General features: G+C 33.4%; 1 protein-coding gene across 13 annotated transcripts in view; it reads right to left on the bottom strand.

Annotated features, from left to right (window-relative positions):
- LOC134534020 (protein abrupt-like) overlaps positions 1–16656 on the bottom strand; it is a 354312-nt gene that overhangs the window by 46280 nt on the left and 291376 nt on the right. The window contains exon 6 of one of the 13 annotated variants that reach the window (XM_063371934.1): positions 1572–1740. The exons of 11 other annotated variants lie outside the window; for them this stretch is intronic. In XM_063371934.1, the coding sequence (XP_063228004.1) occupies positions 1572–1740 (169 nt within the window). Of the gene's footprint in view, positions 1–1525; positions 1741–16656 lie in introns of those variants that run through there. One more of the 13 variants, XM_063371954.1, reaches the window with a different exon arrangement.

The following is a 16656-nucleotide window of genomic DNA, read 5'->3' as shown; positions in this document are numbered from 1 at the left end:
CGTCTTTGTTGTTTAGTTAGCAGCGCCCAGGATATCCTCATCATTCAGCAAACATGTTGCCTACATCAATGCTACTGGTGACGTGACAACCCTGAGGACATTCGCCACCTCGTGTTCACTGGGCACACTTTCTGAGAAACCCCAATAATTACAGTCACCCAAATTCATCACCAGCCATCTCGTCGCCTGTATTCCACCTCCACCAAGGTATTAGGCATCAACACTTAACACTGGATCATTTTAAGAAAATATTAAAAAAAATTAAAAATTTTAATTCATGATACAGGGATAAGAATGAACATACATTCATGTTAACATATGCAAGAATGTGGCCTCTATCTATATATATTTTCCAGCCTAATTTATTTTAAAAAAAAAATTTAATAGTTAAATTTTATCACTATTTTAAATTCTTATAACCATTATTTTTCTTTTGTGAATTACATAGATATACGGAAGTCTGTGATGAAATTTTACACTCGCATAACTATAAAGCAATTTTCAAGATGTGAAATTAGAAACTTATTTATTTTGTTGAAAATGCTATAAAGTGTTTAAAGAACACATGTTATCACATTTCACAAGGATTATTAATGATAACAAATAACACATGAATGGATTTTAATGTTCAATGGTAACTTCTTGGAGTTGAGTTCCCTAAGTCTCAGCCATATCAGTTCAAAGCCCTTAAGCATCCCTCCTATCTAGGCACACATACGGTGTGCATATCTTCAGAAGAAAGCACGTGATTTGAAAACTTCTCAAGGTTTAAAAGTGGTGTCTGTTTAACATAAGCTTAAAGAATTTCTGAGGGTGGATGAGTAGTTAGTTTTCTGTATTTTGTTTTTTCAATGCATTTTTAGGAAAATAAAAAGAGCTGAAGCGTGTGTTTTCAGAACAATTTATAGACATGAAACGCCCATACAGATTTCCGAAAGCTCTCAAGGGACTTGCGTTACACCTTCATCTTCAATTTTCTGTCCTCTTATGTTACGGATACCTCTCTAATTCCATAGTTGTCCTGTGCACGAAGAGAATACTGTGCGCCAGTCCACTTCCTTGTGTTTAGAGGTGACACCGCGCTAGAAGCACCAGCCTCACTGGCACAGATACTCATGCTCCTGACGAGGCAGGCTCTTGTTGCAGAGACTAACAGGTGCGCATGGCGCTGCATGATCGACCTGCTCGCGCAGGCTGTAGCGGCTATACGTGCGGGGGTCAGCGCCAGGGGTGCAACAACAGGGGGGGGGGGGCAAGGGTATTGCCCCCCCCCCCCCTCTGAAACCTTGAAGTGGGGGCAAACAGGGGCAAAGAAAGTGCTGTGTAATCAATTTTTAGGTAATAAAACTGCTTAAATAGCACCATTTTTCACCTTGAAAATACAAATTTTCCAACGGAAGGGCCCCCGGACCCCCCACTTGAATATGGGGGATCGATGATTCTTTATAAAAAGGTATATTTCCCCCCTTTGGAAATTTAGTTGTTGCGCCCCTGGTCAGTGCCGCAGGGCTGCGACAAGACTACCGCCGTCGCGAAGGGCTCAGGGGCCGGCGCCGCGGTGGTAGACGGACCGGTGATTCCGGAGGCTGTTCCGGCTGCGGAACGTCTTGAAGCACAGCTCGCACCGCACGTACTCCGGGGGCAGATGCTTGTCGCGGACGTGCGTGGCCAGCCCCTTCTTGTAGAACAGCTGGCCGCAGAACTTGCACTCCGCGTACTTGCCGCTCCATCTCCGCTCGTCTGTGGGACAAATAAGCAGTCCCATACTACACAACATTGTAGAACCAGTAAAAGCACCCACATGATTCACATTTTCTTTTATTGCTCACCACTTTAAAAATCAAGTAAAAAAAAAAACACGTTTTAAAATCCTATGTTATGGCAACTGGTTTACGTGCCTGAGGGTTAACAAAAAAAAAATTGGAACTGTACATTAATAAAGGAAAAGGTGGAAGGAGATTGTTGAACAGGAAGACACAAATCAAACATTTTGAAATTAATTTATTCTGTATCTGAAGTTTTCCTCAGTTGGGAAGAGTTGGTAGTTCGACGCAATCCCTGACATAACTAAATTCTTGAGCACTGAGTTAGTGTCAGGTTAGAGCTAACTTGAATCTCAGGAGTTCCAGCTACAGTTGCCTCCGTGCCTAGCTGAAAGATAATAAACTCACCTTAACCTTCTCATCCTTCATGTACGAACTCTCTGAAAAATATGAATGGAAAAGAGCATGCACCTTAAATTTTATCCTTTAATGTTTCAGACATACGAATCAATAATGGAGGTGTGATGTATTTGTTAATGCGGCCTCTCACATATTCATATCACTAATCCCATGAATGTTTGGGAGGGGAGCAGAAATAAACTGTGGCATGAAAACTGAAGTAGCTATTCAAAAGGTAAATATTATATGACATAAAAGTGCTACAATAGTTTATCTTGTCAGAAGATAGCAGGTTAAAGGAAATTTTGGTTATATATATGAATAAAATTCTATGTATGTGTGAAAATATCCTGGGCACGACTATGATTTATTTCCACTGCACACAAGGCCGTGGAAATCACAGACGTCTCCGAGCGTGATTCAGCGGTGACTCATTCATTACCGGGGGTCAGGACGGTTCAGCCTCGGCGCTCCATGAAGCCCTGCATGCGAGCAGTCTGGAGGTGAACACAGACTCCAGTGGTAGTCTTGACCACTGCCATGTGCGCGTTAAGCTGCGACCTCTTCTCGGGCGGTCGATGAGTCATCCGAAGGCATCGTCACCCCGCCTGGCGGATCATTGAATACACTTTCCGGTTGTTTTGCGTCTTCGTGACCAGGGCCGTTTTACAGATTCGTGAGGCCTGGGACAAACATGCTCTTTGACATGCTATCTAAAAATTCTAGCCTTGTGCCATTATAATATAAAAATTATTTTTATGAAGATAACAGTAAATGTGCATAATATTAACTTACATCCTATTTATGTCCATAAATAACCACATAATAAATACAAGTTTGATTGTAATAAATTACATAAATTCAAAACTATCCTAGAAATCAGGAAAGCTATTGCCAACCCCAAAGCAAAGACTTATCTCTCATATTAAATACTGTGTGTACAACTACAAAGTTTGAAAAGCCAATTCACGTAAATCAAATTTCAAATCACGTCCTGAGGAACGTGGCCCTCTGCCTAAACACAGCCCTGCCATAATACAGTGGAGAAAATACGCAGTAGATGACGTAGAGGTTGCACAGCAATATAAATATGGTTATATTTCATAGTTCAGGTTATGAATATCACTTATTTGGAGCACTGTAAAAGAAATGTTTAATTTTTTTTCTTACAAATAAATTTGGAGCAGAGCAGATGACAATATACACAAAAATCAACTGAATAAAAGATAAGGCATAGCAATAATTATAATGAAACTGCAACATTAAATTTTTATATTTACACAGGAGACAGGGCACTTGTAAAAACAAAATGATCCAGTTTTATTATTTTTTTTTTTTTAGTCAATGCTCCTAGAAAGAGACATAATGAGAAAATATGAAATAACAAAAATGTCTAAATCATTTGAAGGAAAAAAAAAAAACACATCTGATCAAACATCCAAGATTATTATTTTATCTGCAGTTTAAAAATAGAACATAAATTTTTATGGTATCTGATTAAAAAATGCCCTAATATCTAGATAAGTAATCTATGGAACATTATTAATGGAAGCTAGGTATCACACCATCACAGTCTTGCAGTAAGGAAACATAAAGGTATGATTATTGCTACTAACAAAAATTATGGCTACCTATACTAACAGAGACAAAACTGGGAGATTACAATGAAGCTAGTAAAATTATAAAACAATATCTGTAACTGCATAGCTGGTTTGAATGTAACATATTAACGATGTTAAATTTAAATTCAAAAATTTTTTTAAAACAAGAAAACTTCAAGCTATTGCAGCTACTATCAATTATTTTTTGTTTATTTATACCTCAATAATTATGTATGTTGAAAAAATTATTCACAATCACAGTAACTCTGCAACAGTGGTCCTTTCGGTAAGACTTTTTTAATCCATCCTGAGAGTGAGAATCAGCTGATATCATGCTATAAAATTAAGTACACTAAAACTTCCAGCTACCCTGCTTAACACAATTAAATTGAATTGCTATTTGATGTGAGCACCATCTGTAGTTGAGAAGATAATTTTAAATTAACAATGTCATGTAGTGCATTCTGTTTTTGAGTATCTAATTTAAAAACTACAACTCGAGTTGAGTAGCTAGTTTAAAAGCTAACAACAAATGGTGCTAATGAGCAATAAAGTAAGATTTAGAAAAATATATTTTTTTTTGTGTAAAATCATTTTTTTCCATGGAAGACACCTATATAGATAAACCTGAAAAGCATAAAGTTATCAAACTAAAAAATTTCATCCAAATCATTGGAGCTGTTTCCGAGATGCCAATGTATAGTCAAACACACACACACAAGTATTGCTCGTTTAATGTGTTACATATCTAAGGTTAGGTCAAGAGCAAAGAGAAAAAAAAAGTGAGTGAGTCTTTCAGTACTAACAACGTAACTTATAATGAGAACCTACCCTCGATAACAAGCAAATTCAAGTGATATCGTGTTCCAAATACACATAATATAAGACACCGGCACAAATTTTAATGTAGAAATGTTAAAATAATGCCAAGCGTGATAAATATATGCAAATTCTGTTTTCGTCTAAATTGCTGAATGCAAATCACATGTAGTTTTTTGTTTAACAACATTTAAATACTTTATTGAAATATTTTGAACAAGTAAACATGAATTTAATGAATTTAGAATAATTCAATCACTTAATTTGATCTATTCCTAAAATATTACATTAAAGAAAGCACTTTGGTAATTCACATAAGATTCTTGTTGCATGTGGTAATCTCATTGTCTTTCTTTATTTAGTGTTGAAAGTTGTGGTGCAAATATGATTTGTTATACAAGCAGATAAAAGTAAACAGTCATAACATAACACTATTTCCATACATGACATAGAATACAAATAAGTAATTCATTTCAGTAGTTTCAAAAATCATATTTATTTTTATTTATTTTTGTTTATTAATTTTGCTAGATGACTACCAACAGCGATGAGTCAGGGTGGTAGCCACCTTACATTAAAACAAACACAAAAAATTACAATTAACAAATACAAAACAAAATGAATTAAAACATTGACACATACAACAGACACACAATCTGAAGTTATACCTAGTGTGAATAATGGAAACATAAAGTAAAAGATAATACAAAAGGAAATATAATGCATTACAACACCATGGAATATACTACATGTAACTAAGGTAAGTACAGAACATATAATATTATGTAGATAGTTACAGTTAGTATCTATAGATTGATAAAACTTTATATTAATATATCTAGTATTAAATAATTTAGGGAAAAAACATTAGAGCATAAAGATGATTAATCTTGGATGCCAAAAAAATAATTTTTTTAACAAGTTTTTTCTCTCTCAGGTAGGTTGTGAGAGATTAACATACATATTGAAATTGTTTACAAGTCTATATATAATATCCTTTTTTGAATTTAAGAGTGTGCACAAAAAAGGTGGGTTACGGCTATTAAATAAAGGAATTTTAAAGCCAGTAACATCAAATATATGAGGACATATAAGATTACCATTCTAACAATTGAAAACAAATATGGCATCTAAGATCTTTCTTCTAGTTGATAGTGAACCGAGGAGGGAATTTAAATCTATTATTTTAAGGTATTTAATTTTTTGTTAATATAGTCAGATACTTTAGAATGAATCCTTTCAAGCTTTTCAATGTCAGTGTTATTGATGCTATTCCATATCATAGAACCATATTCAAGTTTCGATCATATTAGTGCTGTATAGAGAGAAATAATAGAGTCGATATTTGAGGTGTTGAAGGTGATAAATTTAATAAGACCAAGTATTTTGTTAGATACCGAGATAAGGTTTTGATTTTGAAGATGAAAAAATAGTTTTTGATCAAGTAAAATACCCAGGTCTTTGACATGTTGAGATTTTGTAATAGGTGAGTTATCAAGTTTGTATTCATATTGCATTCATATTATACATATAAACTATGAGTATCAATGAGTTTACTTTTAAAAATTCTACACTACACGTAATGCATTGAATTATGACAGTATACACAAAAATTCTGACCGTTTGTAAACCAACTGCAAAACTACCTTCTTTGAATGTGATTTTTTTTCTTGGGAATCATCACATGCATGCCTGCTGAAAGAAATCCAGCTGGCGATGTGCATGACGGCAACGTGGAGACGTCCTGGCGGCCGAGCTACTGGGAGTTCATGCCGCGGTGATAGACGCTCAGGTGGGCCCTCAGGCAGTTCCTAGTTCTGCAGACGCTGGGGCAGAATTGGCACGGCACGGGTTCACAGGGCATGTGCTTGTCTTCCACGTGGGTGGAGATCCCAGCGCTGTGGAACAGCTTGCCGCAGTACTGGCACTCCACGTAACCGCGCTTCCTCTTGGGTCTCGTATCCACTAGACCAGAAATTACAAACAATATTAGAAAAAAAAAAAAATTGCAACAAACAGTACTGGTAACGACATGCATAACAGGGCTAAGACCTTTGGATGGCATTAAATACTGTAATACACTAGATTTTGGTAATTACATAAAATTTATTATTTAAAGTATATATCCTCTCATAAAAATTATAAAAGGTGCCTGTGTTCACCATTCCTCAATGTAACAATTTCAGGTCAGGCCAACAAACAAATAAGGAAAAGTGGAAGTTTCACACCAACCCTCACAGCTTATAGGGGTAGATCTACTTTAAACACTGGTCACTCACACCCACAAAGAAGCATTGGCGAGAATTAGTTTTCAATAGGTATTTATCCTTGCTTCGATACCTGGTACAATAACTGCACAGCATGAAAATTATTTAAATTTCTGATGTAACATCCACAAGGGTTGGAGCTGATGATGTACATAGAATGTATCAGCACATAAATAGTATACTTCCATGTCACCGATCTACCTCAAGCTCAGTACATTTCAAAAGAGTAGTCAAAGCCACCCTCACAGAACTACTATTTACAAAGTGAGAAATGTGCCGGACGTTGTGGTAGGCATCAGGTTTCTACCAGTGTTCCCATCTTCCCCAATACATCACCACTCAAACCTGGGGTTTTAAATACATGTCACGTACGTGATTACAAAGTCCTTAGGACCCCACCTTGGAAGCCAGTTTATTTAAATGGTGTTATTCCAGAGAAGTAAAGATATACATTTATTTATCGTTACTTGAGCTTAACATTAAAGTATATGGGTTCATTGATAGGTATGTGCAGATTTTGTGCTGGCTATGCCCAGGCAAAACAAAAATTTTGTGGTGTTAAATATTCATGATTATGATAGTATTAATAAATTAAATTTCAAATTGAAAAAAATATGAAGATAATGTTTTTCAATATTATTTTAACTTACACTTTATAAAATATAACATTTTGTAAAATATTGTCTTCTGATAATATTTCCGTAAATTAAATATACTGTAAGTAATAAATAACACTACTTTAACCTATATAACATATAAACTGTTGCATGAAAACAGAAGTAGCTATTCAAAAGGTATATATAATATGACATAAAAATGCTACAATAGTTTATCTTGTAAGAAGATAGCAGGTTAAAGGAAATTTTGGTTATATATATGAATAAAATTCTATGTATGTGTGAAAATATCCTGGGCACGACTATGATTTATTTCCACTGCACACAAGGCCGTGAAAATCACAGACGTCTCCGAGCGTGATTCAGCGGTGACTCATTCATTACCAGGGGTCAGGACGGTTCAGCCTCGGCGCTCCATGAAGCCCTGCATGCGAGCAGTCTGGAGGTGAACACAGACTCCAGTGGTAGTCTTGACCACTGCCATGTGCGCGTTAAACTGCGACCTCTTCTCGGGCGGTCGATGAGTCATCCGAAGGCGTCGTCACCCCGCCTGGCGGATCATTGAATACACTCTCCGGTTGCTTTGCGTCTTTGTGACCAGGGCCGTTTTACAGATTCGTGAGGCTTGGGCCAAACAGGCTCTTTGACATGCTATCTAAAAATTCTAGCCTCGTGCCATTATAATATAAAAATTATTTTTATGAAGATAACAGTAAATGTGCATAATATTAACTTACATCCTATTTATATCCATAAATAACCACATAATAAATACAAGTTTGATTGTAATAAATTACATAAATTCAAAACTATCCAAGAAATCAGGAAAGCGATTGCCAACCTGCAAAGCAAAGACTTATCGCTCATATTAATTACTGTGTGTACAACTACAAAGTTTGAAAAGCCAATTCACGTAAATCAAATCTCAAATCTCGTCCTGAGGAACGTGGCCCTCTGCCTAAACACAGCCCTGCCATAATACAGTGGAGAAAATACGCAGTAGATGACGTAGAGGTTGCACAGCAATATAAATATGGTTATATTTCATTGTTCAGGTTATGAATATCACTTATTTGGAGCACTGTAAAAGAAACGTTTAATTTTTTTTCTTACAAATGAATTTGGAGCAGAGCAGATGACAATATACACAAAAATCAACTGAAAAAATATAAGGCATAGCAATAATTATAATAAAACTTCAACATTAAATTTTTATATTTACACAGGAGACAATGCACTTGTAAAAACAAAATGTTCCAGTTTTATTATTTTTTTTTTAGTCAATGCTCCTATAAAGAGACATAATGAGAAATTAAGAAATAACAAAAATGTCTAAATCATTTGAAGGGGAAAAAAAAAAAAAAACAACACATCTGATCACACATCCCAGATTATTATTTTATCTGCAGTTTAAAAATAGAACATAAATTTTTATAGTATCTGATTAAAAAATGCCCTAATATCTGGATAAGTAATCTATGGAACATTATTAATGGAAGCTAGGAATCACACCATCACAGTCTTGCAGTAGGGAAACATAAAGGTATGATTATTGCTACTAACAAAAATTATGGCTTCCTATACTCACAGAGACAAAACTGGGAGATTACAATGAAGCTAGTAAAATTATAAAACATAATCTGTAACTACATAGCTGGTTTGAATGTAACATATTAACGATGTTAAATTTAAATTCAAAAATTTTTTTTAAAACAAGAAAACTTCAAGCTATTGCAGCTACTATGAATTATTTTTTGTTTATTTATACCTCAATAATTATGTATGTTGAAAAAATTATTCACAGTCACAGTAACTCTGCAAACAGTAGTCCTTTCCGTAAGACTTTTTTAATCTATCCTGAGAGTGAGAATCAGCTGATATCATGCTATAAAATTCAGTATACTAAAACTTCCAGCTACCCTGCTTAACACAATAAAATTGAATTGCTATTTGATGTGAGCGCCATCTGTAGTTGAGAAGATAATTTTAAATTAACAATGTCATGTAGTGCCATCTCTTTTTGAGTATCTAATTTAAAAACTACAACTTGAGTTGAGTAGCTAGTTTAAAAGCTAACAACAAATGGTGCTAATGAGCAATAAAGTAACATTTAGAGAAATATATTTTTTTTTGTGTAAAATAATATTTTTCCATGGAAGACACCTATATAGATAAACTTGTAAAGCATAAAGTTATCAAACTGAAAAATTTCATCCAAATCATTGGAGCCGTTTCCAAGATGCCAATGTATAGACAAACACACACACACAAGTATCGCTCGTTTAATGTGTTAAATATCTAGGGTTTGGTCAAGAGCAAAGAGAAAAAAAAAGTGAGTGAGTCTTTCAGTACTAACAACGATAACTTATAATGAGTACTCTACCTTCGATAACAAGCAAATTCAAGTGATCTCGTGTTCCAAATACACTTATAATATAAGACACCGGCACAAATTTTAATGTAGAAATGTTAAAATAATGCCAAGCTTGATAAATATATGCAAATTCTGTTTTCGTCTAAATTGCTGAAAGCAAATCACATGTAGTTTTTTGTTTAACAACATTTAAATACTTTATTGAAATATTTTGAACAAGCAAACATGAATTTAATGAATTTAGAATAATTCAGTTACTTAATTTGATCTATTCCTAAAATATTACATTAAAAAAAGCACTTTGGTAATTCACATAAGTTTCTTGTTGCATGTGGTAATCTCATTGTCTTTCTCTATTTAGTGTTAAAAGTTGTGGTGCAAATGTGATTTGTTATACAAGCAGATAAAAGTAAACAGTCATAACAAAACACTATTTCCATACATGACATAGAATACAAATAAGTAATTCATTTCAGTAGTTTCAAAAATCATATTTATTTTTATTTATTTTTATTTATTAATTTTGTGAGATGACTACCAACAGCGATGAGTCAGGGTGGTAGCCACCATACATTAAAACAAACACAAAAAAATTACAATTAACAAATACAAAACAAAATGAATTAAAACATTGACACATACAACAGACACACAATCTGAAGTTATACCTAGTGTGAATAATTGAAACATAAAGTAAAAGATAATACAAAAGCAAATATAATGCATTACAACACCATGGAATATACTACATGTAACTAAGGTAAGTACAGAACATATAATATTATGTAGATAGTTACAGTTAGTATCCATAGATTGATAAAATTTTATATTAATATATCTAGTATTAAATAATTTTGGGAAAAAACATTAGAGCATAAAGATGATTAATCTTTGGATGCCAAAAAAATTATTTTTTTAACAAGTTTTTTCTCTCCAGGTAGGTTGTAAGTGATTAACATACATATTGAAATTGTTTACAAGTCTATATATAATATCATTTTTTGAATTTAAGAGTGTGCACAAAAAAGGTGGGTTACGGCTATTTAATAAAGGAATTTTAAAGCCAGTTACATCATATATATAAGGACATATAAGATTACCATTCTAACTATTGAAAACAAATATGGCATCTAAGATCTTTCTTCTAGTTGATAGTGAAACGAGGAGGGAATTTAAATCTATGATTTTAAGGTATTTAATTTTTGTTAATATAGTCAGATACTTTAGAATGAATCCTCTCAAGCTTTTCAATATCAGTGTTATTGATGTTATTCCATATCATAGAACCATATTCACATTTCAATCGTATTAGTGCTGTATAGAGAGAAAGAATAGAGTTGATATTTGAGGTGTTGAAGGTGATAAATTTAATTAGACCAAGTATTTTGTTAGATACAGAGATAAGGTTTTGAATTCGAAGATGAAAAAATAGTTTTTGATCAAGTAAAATTCCCAGGTCTTTGACATGTTGAGATTTTGTAATAGGTGAGTTATCAAGTTTGTATTCATATTGCATTCATATTATACATATAAACTATGAGTATCAATGAGTTTACATATGAAAATTCTACACTACACCTAATGCATTTAATTATGACAGTATACACAAAAATTCTGACCGTTTGTAAACCAACTGCAAAACTACCTTCTTTGAATGTGATTTTTTTTTCTTGGGAATCATCACATGATTGCCTCCTGGAAGAAATCCGGCGGGAGATGTCCATGACGGCAATGTGGAGACGTCCTGGCGGCCGAGCTACTGGGAGTTCATGCCGCGGTGATAGACGCTCAGGTGGGCCCTCAGGCTGTTCCTAGTTCTGCAGACGCTGGGGCAGAATTTGCACGGCACGGGTTCACAGGGCATGTGCTTGTCTTCCACGTGGGTGGAGATCCCAGCGCTGTGGAACAGCTTGCCGCAGTACTGGCACTCCACGTAACCGCGCTTCCTCTTGGGTCTCGTATCCACTAGACCAGAAATTACAAACAAAATTGGAAAAAAAAAAAAATTGCAACAAACAGTACTGGTAACGACATGCATAACAGGGCTAAGACCTTTGGATGGCATTAAATACTGTAATACACTAGATTTTGGTAATTACATAAAATTTATTATTTAAAGTATATATCCTCTCATAAAAATTATAAAAGGTGCCTGTGTTCACCATTCCTCAATGTAACAATTTCAGGTCAGGCCAACAAACAAATAAGGAAAAGTGGAAGTTTCACACCAACCCTCACAGCTTATAGGGGTAGATCTACTTTAAACACTGGTCACTCACACCCACAAAGAAGCATTGGCGAGAATTAGTTTTCAATAGGTATTTATCCTTGCTTCGATACCTGGTACAATAACTGCACAGCATGAAAATTATTTAAATTTCTGATGTAACATCCACAAGGGTTGGAGCTGATGATGTACATAGAATGTATCAGCACATAAATAGTATACTTCCATGTCACCGATCTACCTCAAGCTCAGTACATTTCAAAAGAGTAGTCAAAGCCACCCTCACAGAACTACTATTTACAAAGTGAGAAATGTGCCGGACGTTGTGGTAGGCATCAGGTTTCTACCAGTGTTCCCATCTTCCCCAATACATCACCACTCAAACCTGGGGTTTTAAATACATGTCACGTACGTGATTACAAAGTCCTTAGGACCCCACCTTGGAAGCCAGTTTATTTAAATGGTGTTATTCCAGAGAAGTAAAGATATACATTTATTTAGCGTTACTTGAGCTTAACATTAAAGTATATGGGTTCATTGATAGGTATGTGCAGATTTTGTGCTGGCTATGCCCAGGCATAACAAAAATTTTGTGGTGTTAAATATTCATGATTATGATAGTATTAATAAATTAAATTTCAAATTGAAAAAAATATGAAGATAATGTTTTTCAATATTATTTTAACTTACACTTTATAAAATATAATATTTTGTAAAATATTGTCTTCTGATAATATTTCCGTAAATTAAATATACTGTAAGTAATAAATAACACTACTTTAACCTATATAACATATAAACTGTTGCATGAAAACAGAAGTAGCTATTCAAAAGGTATATATAATATGACATAAAAATGCTACAATAGTTTATCTTGTAAGAAGATAGCAGGTTAAAGGAAATTTTGGTTATATATATGAATAAAATTCTATGTATGTGTGAAAATATCCTGGGCACGACTATGATTTATTTCCACTGCACACAAGGCCGTGAAAATCACAGACGTCTCCGAGCGTGATTCAGCGGTGACTCATTCATTACCAGGGGTCAGGACGGTTCAGCCTCGGCGCTCCATGAAGCCCTGCATGCGAGCAGTCTGGAGGTGAACACAGACTCCAGTGGTAGTCTTGACCACTGCCATGTGCGCGTTAAACTGCGACCTCTTCTCGGGCTGTCGATGAGTCATCCGAAGGCGTCGTCACCCCGCCTAGCGGATCATTGAATACACTCTCCGGTTGCTTTGCGTCTTTGTGACCAGGGCCGTTTTACAGATTCGTGAGGCTTGGGCCAAACAGGCTCTTTGACATGCTATCTAAAAATTCTAGCCTCGTGCCATTATAATATAAAAATTATTTTTATGAAGATAACAGTAAATGTGCATAATATTAACTTACATCCTATTTATATCCATAAATAACCACATAATAAATACAAGTTTGATTGTAATAAATTACATAAATTCAAAACTATCCAAGAAATCAGGAAAGCTATTGCCAACCTACAAAGCAAAGACTTATCGCTCATATTAATTACTGTGTGTACAACTACAAAGTTTGAAAAGCCAATTCACGTAAATCAAATCTCAAATCTCGTCCTGAGGAACGTGGCCCTCTGCCTAAACACAGCCCTGCCATAATACAGTGGAGAAAATACGCAGTAGATGACGTAGAGGTTGCACAGCAATATAAATATGGTTATATTTCATTGTTCAGGTTATGAATATCACTTATTTGGAGCACTGTAAAAGAAACGTTTAATTTTTTTTCTTACAAATGAATTTGGAGCAGAGCAGATGACAATATACACAAAAATCAACTGAATAAAAAGATAAGGCATAGCAATAATTATAATGAAACTTCAACATTAAATTTTTATATTTACACAGGAGACAATGCACTTGTAAAAACAAAATGATCCAGTTTTATTATTTTTTTTTTAGTCAATGCTCCTAGAAAGAGACATAATGAGAAATTATGAAATAACAAAAATGTCTAAATCATTTGAAGGGGAAAAAAAAAAAAAACAACACATCTGATCACACATCCCAGATTATTATTTTATCTGCAGTTTAAAAATAGAACATAAATTTTTATAGTATCTGATTAAAAAATGCCCTAATATCTGGATAAGTAATCTATGGAACATTATTAATGGAAGCTAGGTATCACACCATCACAGTCTTGCAGTAGGGAAACATAAAGGTATGATAATTGCTACTAACAAAAATTATGGCTTCCTATACTCACAGAGACAAAACTGGGAGATTACAATGAAGCTAGTAAAATTATAAAATAATATCTGTAACTGCATAGCTGGTTTGAATGTAACATATTAACGATGTTAAATTTAAATTCAAAATTTTTTTTTAAAACAAGAAAACTTCAAGCTATTGCAGCTACTATGAATAATTTTTTGTTTATTTATACCTCAATAATTATGTATGTTGAAAAAATTATTCACAGTCACAGTAACTCTGCAAACAGTAGTCCTTTCCGTAAGACTTTTTTAATCTATCCTGAGAGTGAGAATCAGCTGATATCATGCTATAAAATTCAGTATACTAAAACTTCCAGCTACCCTGCTTAACACAATAAAATTGAATTGCTATTTGATGTGAGCGCCATCTGTAGTTGAGAAGATAATTTTAAATTAACAATGTCATGTAGTGCCATCTCTTTTTGAGTATCTAATTTAAAAACTACAACTTGAGTTGAGTAGCTAGTTTAAAAGCTAACAACAAATGGTGCTAATGAGCAATAAAGTAACATTTAGAGAAATATATTTTTTTTTGTGTAAAATAATATTTTTCCATGGAAGACACCTATATAGATAAACTTGTAAAGCATAAAGTTATCAAACTGAAAAATTTCATCCAAATCATTGGAGCCGTTTCCAAGATGCCAATGTATAGACAAACACACACACACAAGTATCGCTCGTTTAATGTGTTAAATATCTAGGGTTTGGTCAAGAGCAAAGAGAAAAAAAAAGTGAGTGAGTCTTTCAGTACTAACAACGATAACTTATAATGAGTACACTACCTTCGATAACAAGCAAATTCAAGTGATCTCGTGTTCCAAATACACTTATAATATAAGACACCGGCACAAATTTTAATGTAGAAATGTTAAAATAATGCCAAGCTTGATAAATATATGCAAATTCTGTTTTCGTCTAAATTGCTGAATGCAAATCACATGTAGTTTTTTGTTTAACAACATTTAAATACTTTATTGAAATATTTTGAACAAGTAAACATGAATTTAATGAATTTAGAATAATTCAGTTACTTAATTTGATCTATTCCTAAAATATTACATTAAAAAAAGCACTTTGGTAATTCACATAAGTTTCTTGTTGCATGTGGTAATCTCATTGTCTTTCTCTATTTAGTGTTAAAAGTTGTGGTGCAAATGTGATTTGTTATACAAGCAGATAAAAGTAAACAGTCATAACAAAACACTATTTCCATACATGACATAGAATACAAATAAGTAATTCATTTCAGTAGTTTCAAAAATCATATTTATTTTTATTTATTTTTATTTATTAATTTTGTGAGATGACTACCAACAGCGATGAGTCAGGGTGGTAGCCACCATACATTAAAACAAACACAAAAAAATTACAATTAACAAATACAAAACAAAATTAATTAAAACATTGACACATACAACAGACACACAATCTGAAGTTATACCTAGTGTGAATAATTGAAACATAAAGTAAAAGATAATACAAAAGCAAATATAATGCATTACAACACCATGGAATATACTACATGTAACTAAGGTAAGTACAGAACATATAATATTATGTAGATAGTTACAGTTAGTATCCATAGATTGATAAAATTTTATATTAATATATCTTTTATTAATAATTTTGGGAAAAAACATTAGAGCATAAAGATGATTAATCTTTGGATGCCAAAAAAATAATTTTTTTAACAAGTTTTTTCTCTCTCAGGTAGGTTGTAAGTGATTAACATACATATTGAAATTGTTTACAAGTCTATATATAATATTATTTTTTGAATTTAAGAGTGTGCACAAAAAAGGTGGGTTACGGCTATTAAATAAAGGAATTTTAAAACCAGTTACATCAAATATATAAGGACATATAAGATTACCATTCTAACTATTGAAAACAAATATGGCATCTAAGATCTTTCTTCTAGTTGATAGTGAAACGAGGAGGGAATTTAAATCTATGATTTTAAGGTATTTAATTTTTGTTAATATAGTCAGATACTTTAGAATGAATCCTCTCAAGCTTTTCAATATCAGTGTTATTGATGCTATTCCATATCATAGAACCATATTCAAGTTTCGATCGTATTAGTGCTGTATAGAGAGAAAGAATAGAGTTGATATTTGAGGTGTTGAAGGTGATAAATTTAATTAGACCAAGTATTTTGTTAGATACCGAGATAAGGTTTTGAATTCGAAGATGAAAAAATAGTTTTTGATCAAGTAAAATTCCCAGGTTTTGACATGTTGAGATTTTGTAATAGGTGAGTTATCAAGTTTGTATTCATATTGCATTCATATTATACATATAAACTATGAGTATCAATGAGTTTACAT

The sequence above is a fragment of the Bacillus rossius genome, chromosome 7 (assembly GCF_032445375.1).
Source record: "Bacillus rossius redtenbacheri isolate Brsri chromosome 7, Brsri_v3, whole genome shotgun sequence".
Lineage (NCBI taxonomy): Eukaryota > Metazoa > Arthropoda > Insecta > Phasmatodea > Bacillidae > Bacillus > Bacillus rossius.
Note: the sequence above shows the minus strand (reverse complement) of the source record. Positions and strands in the feature narration are given on the sequence as shown.